The following is a 19,784-nucleotide window of genomic DNA, read 5'->3' as shown; positions in this document are numbered from 1 at the left end:
TTACTCAACCTGATTCGTTGCACAGAAGACTTTAACATATGGATTACTGGATGTATTCTGGCGCATCATCGATCACGTTCTGGACATGTTTCATCTCACGTTTCCGTACAATGAACACAAAAACGACGGTATTGTGAAGATTCAGCGCTACTCTATGCCACAATGCGCATGAGGCAACGTTACATCGATGAAACTCGGAGCAGCGAGAAAACGGTACACGAAAAAAAATGTCAAGGCTTTGTTTGCAAGGACTTCAAAGAGCTCTCAGCACAAGGTATTGGCACTTCTCCAGAAGTCCAAGATCCTTGACCAGAGTGTTAATAATTTTGTTGGAGAGTGGAGTTCATTAGTCTATATGCATAAATAACGTTGTACGTAGTGTTACGCTCCAGGAACATTCGTGTGGTGTGTCCTCTTGTGAGGAAATATATGTGATGAAGTTTGATGCATTTGTATTTAGTTAATAATTCGCAGAATGGTCTTTGTATCCACTTTTCAAAATAAACGAATTGAATTTATTTCTTGCTATTTTGTATGCACATGCTACACACAGTTCGGTACTTCCTGAATTGAACGCCACGAATCAAGGAATAACATCGAAGCAATCAACGGTTAGCAAATATAATGGTGTAATAGTTGGGTACACAGCGGATTTGAGGTACTACCTCTCGCACTGGATTAATTTCTTTCATTATCCCACTCAGGAGGACATTGGAAACAGCAAATTCTCTGTACATTTTTCCAATGCTTTCTCTGGAAACCCAATCTGATGTCTTCAGCTTCAACTTCTTTTTTTTCTTTTAATTGGAATGTTATGATAGCTACCTCATCTTCAGCTATACTTTTTGAATACATGTCTGTCATGGCCCCTACAGACATGTGTACTTTTTGAATACATGCATCGCGAGATGATGCGCGCCTGAGTGGTGGAGTCTTTGTCGCTGCAATTTGGGCGTGTCGGGTTATATTCTCCTTTGTAACTTCGTGATACTACTGTGGCAGCTGCTTAGAGTCTTCCTCGTCCATATAATCATCATCACCAGTGGGACAGCACCAGCACGTGCGTACAAGTCAGCGGCGAAAGAAAGAGAAAAAGCACGAGCCGGCGTCAGACGAGTCCCGTAGCAGAGCCTGCCGTACCGCTCAGCCCATATCTCGCTGAAATGGCTGTTAAAATCCCATCCAGGTAGGTCACGTCTTTTATAAATCGAGGGGTGGTGGTGGCCATCCCCATTGCATGGCTGGACTGTGAGTGTAACAAAGAAACCAGATTTAAGCCCTATGACTCTGGCTACGCCGTGTTTAGGGTTCACTGGTCCAGTCTCTGAGCAAGTTCGTCAACTGCGACGTGAGGACTGGCGAAATTAATTCATACATGTGTGACGAGTAGTCGTAGCTGCCACGTCATTTCACCATATGTGCACTGAAGCTGACCTTGTGTGTTCAGCTGCTCTTACTCCTGCACCTGTCGCGGTCTTTGCGCTTACCGTGTCAACGCTGCACCGCAGCAGTACGAAACAGTGTTGATGCCCCGCTGTCTCTCCCGCCCACAGAAGGCTTTTTTCGTTGATGTAACTTACTGATATAAGCATAGGAGGGCCACGTGTAAGTAAGGCGTACAGCTGACATGGAGAGCAATTCCTTCAGGATTGTCTTGGCTGCAACCAAGGATAGTTAAGACAATCGCTTGTTGTAAAAGCATTTGTTCATCATCATCAGCCTGACTATACCCACTGCAGGTCGAAGGCCTCTCCGATATTTCTCCACTTAACCCGGTTCTGTGCTACCTGCATCCACTTGACCCCTGCGAACTTCTTAACCTCATCCGCCCACCTAACTTTCTGCCGCCCCCTGCTACGCTTTCCTTCCCTTGGAATTCAGTTTGTTACCCTAAGCGACCATCGGTTATCCTCTCTTCGCACTACATGTCCTGCCCATGTTCATTTCTTCTTCTTAATTTCCGCTATAATGTCGGCAACTTGAGTTATTTCTCTGACCCAGTCTGCACGCTTCATATTTCTTAATGTTACCCCTACCATTTTTCGTTCCATAGCCCTCTGAGTTGTCCTCAACTTAAGTAGAACCCTCTTGGTTAGCCTCCCCGTTTCAGCCCCATAGGTGAGTACAGGTAAGATGCAACTGTTGTATACATTCCTCTTGAGGGATACTGGTAAGCTGCTAGTCATAATCTGCGAGTGCTTGCCAAATGCGCTCCATCCCAATCTTATTCTTCTTGTTATTTCCTTTTCATGGTCCGGATCTGCGGTTACTACCTGTCCTAAGTAGACATATTCGCTTACTACTTCCAGTACTTCGCTACCTAATGCAAACTGCTGTTCCTTCCCGAGGCTGTTGAACATTACCTTAGTCTTCTGCATATTGATTTTCAAGCCTACCTTTCTACTTTTCCTGTCTATGTCATCAATCATTATTTGCAGTTCATCCCCTGAGTTGCTTAGCAAGGCAATGTCATCAGCAGATCGCATATTACTGAGGTATTCTCCATCTACTCAATTATCCCTAACTGCTCCCATTCCAAGTCTCTGAATACTTCCTCTAAGCAAGCTGTGAATAGTACTGGGGAGATTTTGTCTCCTTGCCTAACTCCTTTCTTTATGGGAATTTTGTTACTTTCTTTATGCAGAACTATGGTTGCTGTGCAGCCACTATATATATCTTCCAGCACTTTCACGTACGGCTCGTCTACCCCCTGATTTCGCAATGCCTGCATCATCGCCGAGATTTCAACTGAGTCAAATGCTTTTTCGTAATCAAGGAATGCTATGTATAAGGGTTGGTTATATTCTGAGCATTTTTCTATCACCTGGTTGATGGTATGGATATGATCGATAGTAGAGTACCGTTTCCGAAAACCTACTTGATCTTTTGCTTGATTGCAGTCTATGGTTGTCCTGATTCTATTAGCGATTACCTTAGTAAATACCTTATACGTAACAGACAGTAAGCTGATTGGTCTGTAATTTTTAAGGTCCTTAGAGTCCCCTTTCTTGTGAATGAGGATAATGTTTGCATTCTTCCATGGTTCCGGTACCGTCGATGACACCAGGCACAGCGTATACAGGGTGGCCAGTTTTTCTAGCACGATATCCCCCCCCCCCCCCCCCCCGTCCTTCAACAAATCTGTAGTTATCTTATCTTCTCCAGCTCATTTCCCCCTTTTCATTCGTCCAAGGCGAGTGCTCTACCTTTATGGAGACTCAAGAAGTCTTTGTTACCGTTGTGAAACTCTAGACCTCGCCTTCTCTCGCCAATTTCAGCTAATGTGATGGATATGAGGCTAACATCTGTTTCGAAGCGTTATGGCTGATTGCGAGGATTAAGACTCTCCTAATCATCCCTAGGAAAGGAAGTGGTTGGAATTGGGGAAAGCGATTAGGTAGTTGGGAATGAGCTCTGGTAGTTGTGATGGAATGGAAACAACGTTGAAATTGTTTGAATGATGCAGTCGAGCCGGGCTTCCACTTAAGTCTCCATAAAGGGCGAGCACTCGCCTTGGACGAATGTGCGGCTGTCGGCCTCCAAGCGCATTCCCATCATCACTCGCGTTTTCCGGGCCTCCGAGCTGAAACAGATCCCGTAACCTGAAGCTACATTTGGTGTTTTCTGTCCCCAAGCCACAATCCGCCAGTCCGACTGAGCTACAGGTATAGACCGTTTACAGCGAGTAGTTCAACTCTTACCTAACAGGTGGCGCCACTAGGACGGCCGTCATTGCTGGCCTTCGGAACGCATCGGCGCGCAGTGCTAACTGCTGCTGTGTATCTTGTGTAAGAATACCGGCTGACTTTTAAACAGCGCTGCTTTGATGCAGGTGTCATCTGTATTATCGAAGTATTCTGCGAGGAAGTAGAGCTAATGACCCTGTTGTTTATTTGCGGAAGAACAGAAGACGCTTTCTACATAAGGTGCACATCATGGCCTAGGCAACCGTTTTTCTGGGAGATGTATCACGAGTTCATGTTCCTTTCTGGGACAAGAAAGCGCCTGTGAATTGAAGAGAATGGCTATACCTCACGCCCCAGCTCGTTTTAGCACCGGCAGTAGCCATGGCAATGCGAGAACGACCCTGACGTTTTCTCAGGAATTGGATATTGAGTCTTTGCACTGCTGCCGAGTTTTTTTCGCAGGGCGTTAAGAGGTACCTTGAAGTTGCTGTTAATGTCTATGCAGTTATACGAATTGATTGCGCAGAGAAGGAAAGTTAGTGTGGGCATGTAAGTGAATCTGTTTACTTTAATTAGGTACTATTCCCTAGGATATGCGGGATCGAATCTCGGCCTCGGCGGCTGCTTTTCGCTGGAGCCAAAAACCCAGGCGCCCGTGTTTTGTGCGATATCAGTGCACATTAAAGAACCCCAAGGGGATGGGAATTTCCGCAGTCCTCCACTCATAGCCTCAGTCGCTTTGGAACGTAACACCGCACAAACAAAACCAAACTTTAATTAGACAAGTACTGCTGAAATACATGTAATAACTGCTGCTTTTATAAAACTAATGCACGGGCCAATGATGAAATTTACCATGATAACATTTTTTATATCCCCGCTTGCTTGGGCTGCGTACTATGCGTTCTGAATTCCGGTGCAGTTTTCAGTCACCTCCGCCCGTGCGCAGGTGAACGCCGCTGAGCGCCTGATGCGGCCTTCAAGCAGCGTAATAGTCTTTTGAAGCCAGGACGTTTACAGGAGATCAAATTATATCTTATCAAATGTCGGGGATTACACGCGCGTCCATATTGAGCAGTAAGTATTGTGCACAATGTTAAATGAACATTCATAATGCGTCTCAGCCAGCATATAGTCTGAGCATGCGTTCGCCCTTTGCGCAAGAAAATAAAAAAAAATAAGTTTGAGGGAATAATCAGTTTGTAATCTATTCAGTTTTACAGAAAGTCACGTTTTCCACAAAGAGCACTAGAGAGGGAATTGATAAAAAAAGCAAAAAAAAAAAGAGTCGACGGCTGATGGGTTTGTCGAAACGTTCTAGCCAATGCAGACATTTAGGAGGACGCAATAAATGAACTACGTGGTTAAATTAAACATTTTTAGCACCTACACACACACTATGAGCATTCACAGGAAGTTTTTCAGCTGTCTACAAGCTCGTTGTCCCCAGCGATAGCGGGTACGCCGCACCATGCAGCCGAGTACTAGCGCGCCGAAAGCCGTCAAACCAGAAGGCCCGAAGGCCAGCGATGGCGGAAGGGTCACATGATCAAATATGGCAGCGCCCATGCGCTCGCGCTGTAAAGGGTCTATACACAGGGGATGACGTCCACTTGAGCTAGTCGAATTTACACCCCTTCCCCTTTCACATATACGAAGACAGGATATCGTTGTGAAAAGCTGAGCATTTATAAAATTAATACCTATTCAAAGCTGCGTGATATTCTTACTGCACATTATTTCACAGGCCATTTCTAGCACTGCTAAAGGCAATGACGACATAGGATGATGATTGTGTTTCTACGCGCCTGTCGAGCATGATGCAAAAATGCGGTAGAAGCCTCATGTGTTGCGAGTTATGGTGAATGACCCAATTCGTCCTAGCTAAGTACTGCTAACAGCTCATTGTGATTTCATTGCGTCATTTCATAGTAAAATGGGCTTCCCGGAAATTATGGTAAATCATGAATTGGTTCGTCGCTTCCGTTAAGAGTGCGGCGTTTGGTTTATACGACACAGTCCGTTACTTCCAGCGCACTCTTGTTCAACCACCTCCTTCTCTTCTACCCACAGCATCGAGGTGCCGCGCCAGAAATGGTCCAGCAACCTTGAGTTCTTACTGGCAACCATAGGGATGTCAGTCGGGCTTGGAAATATCTGGAGATTTCCTTACGTGGCCTACAGCAACGGTGGGGGTGAGTACGCGTGTGTAGGAGCTGCAATCCTTTCAAATTGCCCCCACGAACTGCCGTTGAAAGAATCAATGTCTTGAAATTCTTTATTTATTTAAAGTAGCCAACCAGTAGATAATAGCGAACACTGTATTCAAGTGTTGAAGCCAAGCAGATGGGAGTGGCTTAGTGGCTTATTAATGTAATATTTGTGGACATTCTTCGTACAATGTGTCTGCCGTTATGTAGAGCCCACATGTTTGGTCATCACTGGGGACAAAAAAGCTGCAGCATGGACGCCCGGCGGGGTCAGCTTCGTATATGCGTGAATCGCCTGGTGAAGTTATCGGTCATGACCGGACGTGACGCCATGACCGGATGTGACGTCATGATGACGGTACTTCCCTTTATTAGTCACGCCGTCGCGTCCAGCCATGGTCTATGACATCATCAGGCGATGACGTCTCAGTCTGATACCATCATCACAGTCACTATCACTGACTACCCCTATTGTTATCGGTCACTTTCTACCACTAATGTTCTTAACAGAACCACGCAGAATCTCGCGAAGTGACTTCGCGGACGCACGCACGCACGCGCACTCATGAGCTTATAAAGGTCTTCTCCTTGATAATTGAGTTTCTTCATTCAAAAGGCAGTGGACGTGCACCAGCACCCTATCCATAATTGTCGGTACTAACTAAAGGTATTTCTCGGAACGCCCTCGATTTTTGCGTTAAAGCCACCAACTGGAGCCTGCGAAGGCTCTTGCCGACTCTGGGATCCTCCTGTTTTTAATGCTTCTTTTTCACGAACAACCTTGTTCAGTTTACTTGTTTTTAGTTCCCTTGGCGAATTTGTTTTGTTTTGCTTTTGTCTTGTCAACTGTTAGTCGTTGGTGAATCTACAAGTAATTTATTTTAGTGTGATGACAGCATCTTTTTCTTCGCGGGTGTTTTAATTCTTGCATTTTCGAACCCACCTCAGCCATATTTCACGTGTTTTTTTCGTCATTTTACACTCTCTGCCCATTTCAATTTATTTTTATTCTTTTATTTGCTTCGTTCGTTACTCATTTTTTGTCGTCGTCATATATTGGGAGTTGTATACACACGAGGGGCTGTTTTTATTCAGTGTGCCTTTTTTGTGCGACCAATAGTTAGGCTTCAAGGGTATACCAATGTTTTAATTTATTGTTATTTGTGTTCAGTTCTTGATAGTTGTATCATGGTCCTTGAAAGTTTTCTTCCGGCTTTTCGCGTTTTTTTTTTTTTAACCGACCGTCCGACGTGATAAGTGTGAGGGGGTAGGCCGTCATTGCACCCGCCTCCGCTTCGGTGGCGGAGGACGGCTTTTGCGACGCGCGTCTTTCTCTCTCCCTCTCCCTCTTCTTTCTTTATTTTCTCCTCTGTCCGCACGAAACAGCGGAGGTGGCTCAGCTACGGAGTCAGTAGCTTTCCCATGCATTTTCTTTTCCTTCTTCCTACAGTCGTAACAACAATAAGTGTGAGGGTATCTATGTTGCAGGTTTTATGAAAGAATACAGTTGGTAACCAGCGCCTACATTTTCCCTTCTGCACTCTTTTTTTTTCGCTCTTTGATTCCCGTTAATACCTATGTACTAATTAGCCCTGGTCAAATTAAGTCCCGATTTATTGTGCATTGTCACCGCAGGGGCGTTTCTGCTACCCTACCTGATCATTATGACGGTGGTGGGCCGCTCCATGGTCTACATGGAGATGATCATGGGCCAATTCCGCAGCGCGGGCGGCACGCAGGTCTTCGACTGCGTACCCATCGCCAGGGGTGAGTAATGCAACCTCTGCGTGTTTCTGTCTGTCCTTGTGACAGTTCTAAACTTACGCGGATTGTTTAGATGTCTACCGAGAGTATGAACTCATATATCGTGCTATCGCTGCCTGATTCGTCTCGACGCCCTTATCGCCTCGACGTGCGAGGCAATTGAGTGTCTAGGTTACCTCAACGGGTAGCGTGCTTCGTTAAGCCATCACCGTTGAGAATGTGTACACCTATTAGTAAGTTTAGAGACGTCATTTCGAAAACATTAATACTCGTGAGATGAAGACATTTTTAAATCTGTATGTAAGATTAGGATTTGACACTGAATCTTAGAATTTTAGGGTGACTTCGCTTGCACTTTTAAATTATACTTTCGAGGCAGGGAGAAAGGTGCCGATGCCTTAGAGTGCCATATACCATGGTTCTTAGCGACCGCACTTGTATTTGGGCGGGTTCATGTGGCGTCCTAGAGCTCTAGAAGTTCATCTACTCATACCACCATCTCATGTCACTCAACTCTTAGTTTTATAATGGGAGCCTATCTTCACTGAGCTCTCACTATGTCGAATCCGCTGAAATCAGTGAACCTTCAACCAGCAACGCGACGTCGCAGACGAGAGCAGTTCTTGGCTATGAGTTAGGATTGATAAGACTCATGCAGAAAAAAGATGCATTTTGGCTTCTGCGAAATATCAGGGCACTTGTCACCGCCTTAAGGACCTGCTAAATAACCCGATCGCCTTTCACGAACCAGAGGCTCGTGAAGTCTTATCTGCCATTTATGTGTTCTGTGTTTCATCATGTGCAGGTGTGGGCTGGGCGATGATGTACATTTGCTTCATCATCTGCCTCTACTACAACCTGCTACTGTCATACGCGCTCAACTACTTGTGGTACTCCTTTTACGAGGTGCTTCCCTGGACGTGGTGCGACCCGGCGTGGGCCGACTCACGTTGCTACGACTCGTCCAGTGCGCTGGTGGGTGCCTGCTGCCTTTTCCGCTTTCCCGGCACATTTATATCCCAATCCTGTAGGATAAAAATCCCCGAGCATCCGTACGCTCCGAAAAACGCAGAAACTATTCCCGATTTTAGCACGCAGAATCGACGTTCTAGAATGCATTTAGGCATGATGGTCCTAGTAACACAATCAGGGTACCTGGTTGGAGGTTTTCTTTACTATGATCCCTAGTGACTCCATATACTGCATGAGGATGCCTCAGGTAGCCACTTAAGAAAATCGCAATTTTAAGTGTCGTTCTCAGATAGAAAACGTTCAGTACTGCATTCATCTTTGTTCGTGTTTTAAAACAAGCTGCGGAAGATTTACCGCTTTTGTTTGGACCAGCGCTGTCCTTGTTATCTACTTTGCCTCTCTTAATCGTAGGCAACTTATAGGTAACCGATACACACGCGGAATGCGTTGATGCTCTTATACACACGCATACATTTAGATTCAAGGCAATATTTTGGATGCTTTGATTACAATAAGCAGTTTTCTTCCGCCTCGGAAACCCTTCCAGCATGGACACACGGCGATTGGGTGCTCTTCATTGGTTAGTCGCAAAACAACCGCACCGACTTTGCGATGCCTGTCAATGGCTGTCTGTGGCTAGATTGACGACTCGCCCTTGTCATTGGCCAATGGAAACAGCATCGTTGGGATGAGAAATGTGCAGCGTGCGAAGCGGGCTTCAGACTTTCGCTGATGACTCAGCCCTTTTTGAAAGCAAGACAAAAACCTTCGTTATGTGGGCGATGTATCTCACGTGCGGCCTCTGATCCATTCTGGCGGCAAGTTTTCAAGCCTGGAGGACGGCCCCCTGGTATAGATAGCGGGGCCTTCCTAAAACACACAACGCACATGCCATAAACCTCTGCTGCTTCATTTCTGTGGTTTACCCACCGTCATATTGCTGGCACAACGTGTGTGAAGGATCCTGTGCCCAAAACGCGTGCGCTTCTCCCCCGTTTATTCAATTTTCCTCTGGTCGTTCCCTTCTGTAGAATGTTAGTCTAATATACTGTGTTCTACAGAGGAAGCCAAATAATGGAATACCACGTTCTGTGAGCAAGTGTGAAGCAGAGAATATCCAAGAAGAAAATAACATATTCAGTCGCTTTATGCCAAGTCTAGTAAATGTGGCTTATGCCAGCGCCGTTCCTCACAAATCCGCATCAAGCTCATTATTCTGTGACACACAGAAGACCTCTACATCGCGAATATAAAGCTGTCCGCTGCTAGCATATTCTTGTTCTTTCTTTGCCCGCTAATTCTGTGATTGCTTGCTTTCGTCCCTCCCTCCCTCTCTCTCTCCCTTCATTTTTATCTACCTCTCTCGATGTCTTTCTTTCTCCCTCTCCTTCTTGCTTCATTTGCTTTATTGTTTTTCTTCTTCCGCAGAGTTGTGATTTGTCGCGCTTAAGCTTCTAATGCCCGCTTACGCTGTGGGGTGGCTCTTGACGCAGAAAGCTTGCAAATTCGTAAACAAGACGCTGTACAGCATGTACGTGGACAAGAACGGCACAGACCTGGTGACCACTGTGGCGCTGGGGGGCGCCCGAGGCACCGTGCTTGTTCCAATGGAGGTCTACAACGACGCTTTCGGAAACTGCAGCGACCTTCTTGTCGCAGCAACGGAAGAGTTCTATGAGTGGGTCGCTTCCCGGAATGCTCAGTCTTTCTGTTTTTTACGCTATATCTGCTTACCACTGCTAAAAGGCGCACATTTACTGTGCAATGTCAGGTCACGGTAAAGGCCACAAAGTTGTCTAAAGCAATCCGCAGCCCGCATCATAACCTATGACCGCATTTCGATATTGGGCCAACATGGAAGCGAATGAGGGCTCTTTGTGATATCTTTCTAGAAATTATTGCCCGGAGCAAGCAGGAAACATTCTAGGAATTCACAGCTAACGTGAGTGATTTTCTTGTCCTACGGCGCCTTGCAGCGCATGAGGCGTTGTTATTCTCTACTGTTAGAATTGCACTGCCAAAAATATGGCAAAATAGCTTCACGAAATGGTGTGAACCGCAGTGCTTCACGGAAATTAATGACATTAAATGCATATATGCATAAATCAGTGGTTGATGCAGTCTGTGAACAAAATTTTTCGGTCATCACTTCGAAATATTAGTTGCTGAGAACATTGTTATTTCTTGCTGTTTTATGCTTTAAATGGGGCGTGTTACATAATTACGAGCCTTGACTTCATCGCTGAGGATAAACTGCGACTCTAGAACTCTATATTAGCGCAATCGCAGCAAGCGGCGTATAAGATTGAGATGTTACGATGTCCAGCGTTCTGTTTAAAATGGCAATAGTTAATGCTTCCTTCTACCTTGTTATGACTATACTGATATGCCTCTCAGAAGCTCTTCTTCAAGAATGGCCCGCACATCTAATGACAGTAAGAAGTTTTAGCTCATCAAATTTGGGACGCTCCCTCTCCATTATTTACGTTCATCCTTTGTGCAGAATTTCTGCATTTGTTAATTTGGAGACTGTGCGTGGCAGATTGTAGCGTAAGCTAGGACGAATATTGTCAGATGTCTGCACTTCATCCCGCAGTGGTCGGCGGTAGGGTCGTGTGCTTGTGTTATAGATAACTCCAGACGCTGACCACAGAGTCATGTTTCACCCCAGGAACTATGTGTTGGGCGTTAGTCCCGGAGTACACGACCTGGGTCGGTTACAGCCTGGACTTATGATCGGCTTGGCCATTTCGTGGGTCGCCGTCTTCTTGTGCGTCTTCAAGGGCGTCCATTCCTCGGGAAAGGTGAGTTCTTGAACTGTCCTCTTTTACGCCAATATATCTTCAAGGAGCGCTTTCTCTTGTGTTTAATGGCGTTGTCGTATCAGGTTGCACCCAAAACTCATTCTTCCGTTCTCTCTCTGACTTAAAGGCAATGTTAGCCAGGTGGTGCGCAAAAAGGGGGAGATCACGCTAAATCGCTACGTTACCGATTTTTAGTGTTAACTCTACTGCTTTCATACAAGCCTCAAACTCATCTGGCTCCGAGCATTTGACCTTGAACTCTGGCGCTGTGTAGCAAACGTCGTCACCTTCGTCATCGTGCACAGGCACGAAAGCACTATCCATCGCAGCAACCGATCATGCCTCGTGTAAAACTGCAACACTCTCAGGCTGTGCAGAAAACATTGTCATCTTCATCAATTTTCATCTGCGCCGATACTTAATTTAACCTAGGTAAATACGCCGCACACATACAATATCTGGGCGAGTGTGGACGAGGTCGGAGAGAGTAGGGTCGGGCAAATCAACCAAGCTGCGTGACAAAGAGAGGCGGCATGGCGTAGAGGATGCCACTAGCGCTAAACACACAGACCTTAGCCGTGTCAGACAGGCTGCCAAGACTATCTAACAAAGAGAAGGCAACCTAGCTCGTTGGTGAAAAGCTTACCAAGCGTGTAGGCTATAGCCAAGATCGGAGCGGCAGCAGCAACTGCGGCTGCCGCCAACGGGTATACGGTTGTGAAACTTTCTTCAATAATAGTGGAACCCTCACAGTTTTTGTAAGGCGTTCTAACGGAAGTGCTCCAGTGAACAGGTAAGCATATAATTGGGTGTCCTATGCATGTCTGAAAAACAGCCGCTTCCTCGTCAAGAAACATTGGGATCGAATTTTCCCTATTCGCGTGGTCTCTCCACTGCTACGCACGACTTGTACATGCCGTCCGCTGCGCGGAAGAACTCGGTACGATCTTACCTGTGTTATATTTTGAGTCTTCAGTTTTAATAGGGTGATGAGCGCTGGTTGAAAGTGGACTTTGAGGTATTACTATCACTAGCATACGTTCACTCTTTAAGATATCAATATCTGATATCCGATATCGATATTTTTTGTCGGCGCACCCAACATCTTCACGGTGTTGAATAAATTGAATTGAATTGAATTGATTGACCTTTTTTTATTTTGTCATGGCGTCACAAGACAGAGCAACGCCTTGCAGCTCTCGTGGTAGCGTGCGAGATAAGGTACATCGGAAAGTTTAATGAAGAGAAACAATTCCACGACTGTGCCTGAGAAGATTGCTCTATTTAAAGCGTTGGGTACGTAATGCCATGAGGAATACAGAGATACTTGATGAGGATGGGGCCTATGAAAATGCTCAGTTCAAATGAGGCATGTTAATTGCCTGTTAGAACCAGTGTTCCAGCTCCATTCCCTAGACCCTGACCTGCGGCCACGCCTGCTGATATTTTATCGAAAGCCTTTGACATTCATTTTATCGTGCAGGTATCCTACTTTACGGCCGTAACACCTTTCTTCATATTGGGCGTGCTGTTCCTCAGAGGGATCACCTTGGATGGAGCCGGAAATGGACTCTACTATTACTTCTACCCGCAATGGGAGAAACTTGCCCTGTTCAAGGTGACCTCCACCACACCCGTGAAGTGACTGCTTATGACAATTACCGATGTGACATGTCTCCAAGCTACAAATAACTTCACAGCCGTAATTGCAGAGAGCACTTGACAGCGCGGCATCGTAATATCTAATATCCAAGCGTCGCGCTCGTCGTGAGAGTTCACTACATGCCCGACGGCATGCCGGCGAAGGACTTCAATAACGAAAGGACGAGGCGATGCGACAAAAGTTCCAGCAAGACGCACAGATGCGGCAACGATAGGCAAATGCGATACGCTGCAAACGTGAGGAGGAATAAGAATTGAGGACAGGACAAGCAGCATTTATGTTTTCGCAATACCACACCTAAGCAGTATTAAACGGCTTTACTGAAATTTTCTCCTTTTTACCAACGAAACAATTATCCATCCTGCCTAGTAATACGGTAAGGTATACATATAGCCTTTATACGCCACGTCAGGAGAGCGCACTCGGAAATCATTATCAAATTTTCGCTGAAAGACAAATAATTGTCTGTGAGTGTTTGAGGCATATCGTTCGGTAAGCCCAGCTGAAGCCATGATAAGGCATGTTAATTGATGAAAACCGCGATGATCTACGTGGGAGAAAGGATCCCTTGTAATGTATGTTCCATTCACCGGAATTGTTTTAACCGCCTGATGTTCTTTTTGAAATTTGAAATTCTCTCCATTGAAATGCAGCCTTTCCTATCTCCTTTCATTATTATGATATCTGACTCGGGAAGCCGAGATCACATACAATCAGTCGGGTGTAGGCAAAACGTCCCGGAAGATTCGGCCCCAGAAAAGCGTACCCGGAAGGAAAGGACGCTGAGGAAGCGGCTACTAGGTGAAAACGTCCCCAAGACAAAATTCTGCTCAGAATATAACCTTCCAAAACTTATTTGGCAAAAAAAAAAAAGAAAATATTTTATTGCATTCTGTGCTGACTATGGTAATAGCCGTAATCATTCGATTGTGTCTGGGTCCTCTGGAGGTCTGATTAGTAGCATTGAGTAACCGCTCACAAAAAAAAAAAAAAAAAGAACCCGTACTGGAACACCCTCAAATATCTTTCACTGACGAGAGCCAACAGTTTCGGTGGCCATGGGGCAAAATTCTAGCTGCTTGCCGGTGGTGATGAAGATGCTTTACTAAAGAAATCAAGATGGCGATCAAGTACGTAGTACCATTCCCAACGTCCGCCCCCAAAGCCGGTGGTCAGTGAGAAAACAAGGCAAAGACGAAGCTACTGTCGGAGTAGAATACAATGCCAGGATAATTCAGTGTAGGCCAAGTCATGAAACACCACACGACCGCTACAAGACACTTCGATCAGTGACGTCGCTGAAGCGCAGAGTGATCTAGATACGCACTTGCCCTCGGTCACTCTTTTCCGCTGCCATCATCAGTGTAGGCCAAGTCATGAAACACCACACGACCGCTACAAGACACTTCGATCAGTGACGTCGCTGAAGCGCAGAGTGATCTAGATACGCACTTGCCCTCGGTCACTCTTTTCCGCTGCCATCATCATTTTTTTTTTTTACAACTTGCCATGTAGAATCAGTCTACGTCTTTATAGCGTAATGAGGAGCTACAGCACGCAGAACGAGAAAACGCGTCGAGAAACACACACACACACACAAACACACGCACGCACGCGCACACACACACTGGATATCAGGTTCAGGTTAAAACTATAAAAGGAGATGCAAAGTAATAAGCAAATGTGTTGTGACACTAATGTCCCCTTGGTAATTCATTGGATAAAACCCAACTTGCGGCCGGTGTTCACACTTAGTTAGGCGAAACACTTTTTCCAAGCAATGCATCCCTGAGAAGCAGAGCGCCAGGCCAGGCGAAAGATTGACGGTATGGTAAATTTGATTGCCCCTGCCTGGAGGCGTTTTCACCTGCTTTGCAAAAAGGGATTTTTCTGGGGGGACGTCTGTTCCGGGGACATCTAACCCGCGACCTTTTTTCTGGGGACGTTTTTACCGGAACCCCATTCAGCCAGCACAGCTGAGTTGCTCGAAAGCGTATAAAAATGTAACATGACAAAAAAAGCCGCGAAGATCAAAACAGGCTTCTTGGCAGGTAGGATTGCACAACTCAGACTTTTTCAAGCACTTTCAGACGTCATACGAGAAAGGAGACACGCGCCACACTCTCAAAGACTATGGCTGTGATGCTGTATCTGGAACGGTATTTTTCGAACCAGTCAACTTGAAAATGTGCACTAAGAACTATGTATTGTAACGCGTCGCTCTCCATAAGTCTCAAACTTGTCGGTTAATTAACTGTCAGGGTTTTCGGCTGTTTAGTATTTAAAACAAGGTGTAGTGCGAGCCTAAATATGGCGGCCTAGCGCATAGCTGAAGCCTTAGCCTGATAGCCATTTTGACCAGAGGTGATCGGGGAATTTCATTTTGCTGAATAGTTGTGTGTAGCGTGGAACACGGCATTCTGCTCATAATTGACTGGCGCACATTTCAGGGAGAAGGTTGAGGGGGACAACAAATTCTTTTTATTTTGAAATAACGGAAATATGTGTCTCTTGCATTGATTATGAGAGCCACAAAGGAAATATGTTAAAGACATGCTGGGGCAACCATTATGTCACTGGTAGCACCTAGAATACACGTGAATAAAACTATTTCTGCCTTGATTTTCAACATTTACGCTCTTGAAGAAAACTGAAGTAGGAGGAGTTACAGGAGTATAGACACAAAATTTTGGTAGCATTTTTCTTCTTGGTAACGATAAGCAAAGCATTCCTGCATATAGACCACAACGCGGGTTCCTCCTGTAATCACTAAATTAATTTAATTGAATTTTTTTCTCATCAATTGTGATTTCGAATTCAGAAGCCGGCAGTTGGCGCTGACGTCGCAATCAAGACTATGCCCCGCGCGACATGAAAAAACAGCGATATATTCGCTGACTCTTCACTAGCATGTTGTGATTTCAGTCCTTGAGGTAGGCTGACTGTAGCGATGTACTGAATTCAAACTACAAGGTAAAATGATTATATTGTTTTTTCATCCCTCACGTGACCTAGACTTGACTTTGACGTCACAGCCACCAAGTGGCTGTTGAAACTGAAACAGCTGGGAAAAGATATTCGATTATAAATTATTCAGCGGTCGTAGGCGAATATCGCGTCGGGAAACGTGTACAATGTCTTACGTATCATTACAAATGATAAGACAAGAATAAAAATTGTGTCCATGCTCCTTTAAATTAAGACATGGTGTGGTTAATTCTGTCACATCTGGCCTGGCAGTTTTGTGAACTTCATCTGATGTCATAACCCACGTGGAGGTGGGTTTAAACTGACAGCGAAATAACGAAGAAAGATAATTCGCAGTCACACAGCAGTCTCATTCCACGTTGTGATTCTCGTAACGAATGCCATACACACCAGGATTTAGAAACAGAGTTAAATTTTTAGCATCTCAATGCATTCAGAAGACATTTCTTTTGGTATACTGAAGTATTGGGGCGTAGCGTGCGCGCGTGTGTGTGCGTGTGCGTGCGTGTGTGCGTGTGTGCGTGCGTGTGTGCGTGTGCGTGCGTGTGTGCGTGTGCGTGTGTGTGTGTGTGTGTGTGTGTGTGTGTGTGTGTGTGTGTGTGTGTGTGTGTGTGTGTGTGTGTGTGTGTGTGTGTGTGTGTGTGTGTGTGTGTGTGTGTGTGTGTGTGTGTGTGTGTGTGTGTGTGTGTGTGTGTGTGTGTGTGTGTGTGTGTGTGTGTGTGTGTGTGTGTGTGTGTGTGTGTGTGTGTGTGTGTGTGTGTGTGTCGGATCCGTAAAGCAATATCTTGTTAGACGAAGTATTCATTTTCCGCCCCTCTGAATGGCTGTGCAGACATGGAGAGCAGCGGCCGTCCAGATATTCTTCTCCATGAGCCTTGCCCAGGGCCTCAACATGGTTTTCGCCAGCTACAATGACTTCAACAACAATATTGTACGGTGAGTGCGAACATAACGCCGCAGCAGAGACTGCAACGGCGTCATATGTTGCCTGGAACCTAGCCAACGCTAAATATCTCGTCCGAAGAATTAGAAAACTAAGATAATTCTTTTTTTCGTCACCCGGCGCTTTGAAATCGATATTTTTATATAGCCATTTAGACTTAGCTATGTATTCATACTATAATGACTGTGCATCAGCGCCGTAGCTTTCAAGTAATTCAAAGTAGGTCTAAAATCAGCAGAGTATAAAATGCAAATGACAGTGTAATGTTGGCGAGCATAATATTTCATACGTACGACAAATAACATTTTTGCATATACGGCCAAACCTCTTCCTTTTTCTTCCTGACAACAAAAACTTCAGAGTGAAGAAACGGTGCAATTATTTTAATACAAAATGGGACAAAAATTTTTATGTGCAGTTCTGCACGCTATAGGTATGCAGGTATACCTATAGGTATGCAGTAGGCTTATTATTGGTTGTTATAAGGATGCAAACACAACTTTTCTCACTGTATTTCCTGTAAGAATTTATGCGTAAAGCATTAGTGAACAATGATTTTAGCGTCAATTTTACCTACGGTGAGTAAATACTAGGGGACTTCAATTTTCCTAATGTTGTGTGGTCGAAGGATGACGTAGTTGTGAAACAGAGTTGTCCTAAATTTTTAGAATTTTTGAGCCCGTGCCGCGATTTTAACCTTATTCAACTCGTACACTACCTCACACGCACTACACTGACGTCTGCCAATATCCTGGATCTCATTCTTACCACTGCCCCCAACTTTGTTTCGCCTCTTACGTTCCTGCAAGGTATAAGCGACCATGTAATGATCCAGTTCACTCTTAATGCGCATGTTACTAAAAAAAGCTCAAACATTATACTAGATTATAACAGAGCTGATGCCTCGTCAATAACTGCCGAATTCGAGTCTTTAATTACAAACTACTTAATGAACTTTTCACAACGAACAATTGATGAAAACTGGTCTGTGTACAAAAACAAACTTCTGTCGATAATTGACCGCTACGTACCTAAAAGAAGAGAGCCTTCTAAGCCCCGATCACCATGGTTTAATAATGCGCTAAAGCACCTGCGCAACAAAAAAAAAAAAAAACGGTGTTTCGCCGCTCTAAAGCTACAAATCATCCTAAGCATTGGTTTCGTTATCACCGCGTTGCCAGAGAGTATTGTTCGGCAGTAGTCAGTGCCAAAAACACATTCCTAAATACCACTCTGCCATCGTTTCTGGTTTCTAGCATACAGGCGTTTTGGTCTATTCTTACAGGTACTAAAAAGGATATTCTCCAATTAATTCAATCAGACGTGCCAGTTCCAACTCTCGAGTGCGGCGAAATTCTGAACAATATACCTTCTCGTCATTTTTTTTCAGCCATCAGTATAGCCAGATTTACCACTGTTATCATCTCCAAGTTTTCCGCCTATGGATCCTATCTTGCTTGACTGGGTTGGCATCGCCAAACTTATCAGAAATCAAAAAAAAAAATTCTTCATCCTGTGGTCCCGACTTCATCAATTCAAAAATGCTAAAGTGTACTGAAGTTTTTTCAAGTGTTATTTTATCAAAGATTTTTGACCAGTCCTTACAGCTTTCTACCCTGCCCAAAGACTGGAAGGTGGAAAGGTGGTTCCGGTTCATAAATCAGGTGTCACTCATTCCTCCAATAATTATCGACCAATTTCATTGACATGCATTTCAAGTAAAATATTAGAGCACATAATTTATTCACACCTCATTAATTTTCTCGAGACGAATTCCTTTTTTAACAACGCACAACATGGATTTAGAAAATTATTTTCCTGCGAAACCCTCCCGTCTTTTACTAACGACTTGTTTATTAATGTAGATCAGCAACTTGATACTGACTATGTATTTCGGGACTTCTCGCGAGCTTTTGATTTTGTTTCTCATGTTTTACTTATTTTCAAACTTTCCCTTTATAATATTGACCCAACGTACTTGCATGGATTAAGAATTTTCTTTCTAACAGAACCCAGTACGCAACCGCTAATTATTATACCTCACGACCTTGTTCAATTACCTCCGGTGTACCGCAAGGATCGGTACTGGGGCCCCTGCTTTTTTTCATCTACATTAATGACCTCCCTGACTGTATCTCTAACTCAATAATTAGGCTGTTCGCAGACGACCGCGTCATCTACCACAAAATAACTAACCTTAATGATTCCAGTAAGCTTCAAGATGATTTGGTTAGTGTATCAAATTGGTGTAACAAATGGCAAATACAGCTTAACACAAATAAATGCAAATGTTTACGTGTCTCCTGCCGCTCTACCCCTCCTGATCCGCCCCTCTATTCTATTAATAGTACTGTCCTGTCGGTCGATAACTCTTATAAGTATCTTGACCTGCATATTACTAGCAATCTTTCATGGAACATGCATGTTGAAGATATCATTAACAATGCTAATCGAACATCAGGTTATCTAAGACGTAACTTTGCATCCGCTCCCACCTCACTAAAGCTTACCATGCTCAAAACGCCCGTCCGTCCAAAATTAAAATATGCGTGTACCTAATAGGACTCTGCTCATTCCAATCTCATTATTTCACTTGAAAGCATTCAGAACCGTGCAGCACGCTTTATCCTCTCTAATTATTCACGTCATTCTAGCGTAACATCCATGAAAAAAAACATTAGATCTGCCTGACCTTTCACTAAGTCGCAAGCACTCTCGCCTTTGTTGTTTTCATAAAATATACTACCTCAATCC

At 44.6% G+C, this 19,784-nt stretch overlaps 1 protein-coding gene across 1 annotated transcript in view; it reads left to right on the top strand.

Annotated features, from left to right (window-relative positions):
* The first annotated feature begins 1,163 nt into the window (after positions 1–1,163).
* Positions 1,164–19,784, top strand: part of LOC146178422 (sodium- and chloride-dependent glycine transporter 1-like) — a 39,145-nt gene continuing 20,524 nt past the window's right edge. The window contains exons 1-8 of the mRNA XM_084579965.1: positions 1,164–1,186; positions 5,760–5,881; positions 7,532–7,663; positions 8,466–8,635; positions 10,126–10,310; positions 11,304–11,436; positions 12,920–13,054; positions 16,920–17,023. Of these exons, the coding sequence (XP_084436091.1) occupies positions 1,164–1,186; positions 5,760–5,881; positions 7,532–7,663; positions 8,466–8,635; positions 10,126–10,310; positions 11,304–11,436; positions 12,920–13,054; positions 16,920–17,023 (1,004 nt within the window). The remainder of the gene's footprint in view (positions 1,187–5,759; positions 5,882–7,531; positions 7,664–8,465; positions 8,636–10,125; positions 10,311–11,303; positions 11,437–12,919; positions 13,055–16,919; positions 17,024–19,784) is intronic.

This window comes from Amblyomma maculatum, chromosome 9 (genome assembly GCF_055883805.1).
Source record: "Amblyomma maculatum isolate TAMU_Amacu chromosome 9, ASM5588380v1, whole genome shotgun sequence".
Lineage (NCBI taxonomy): Eukaryota > Metazoa > Arthropoda > Arachnida > Ixodida > Ixodidae > Amblyomma > Amblyomma maculatum.
The sequence above is the reverse complement of the archived record's forward strand: the minus strand, read 5'-3'. Positions and strand labels throughout refer to the sequence as shown.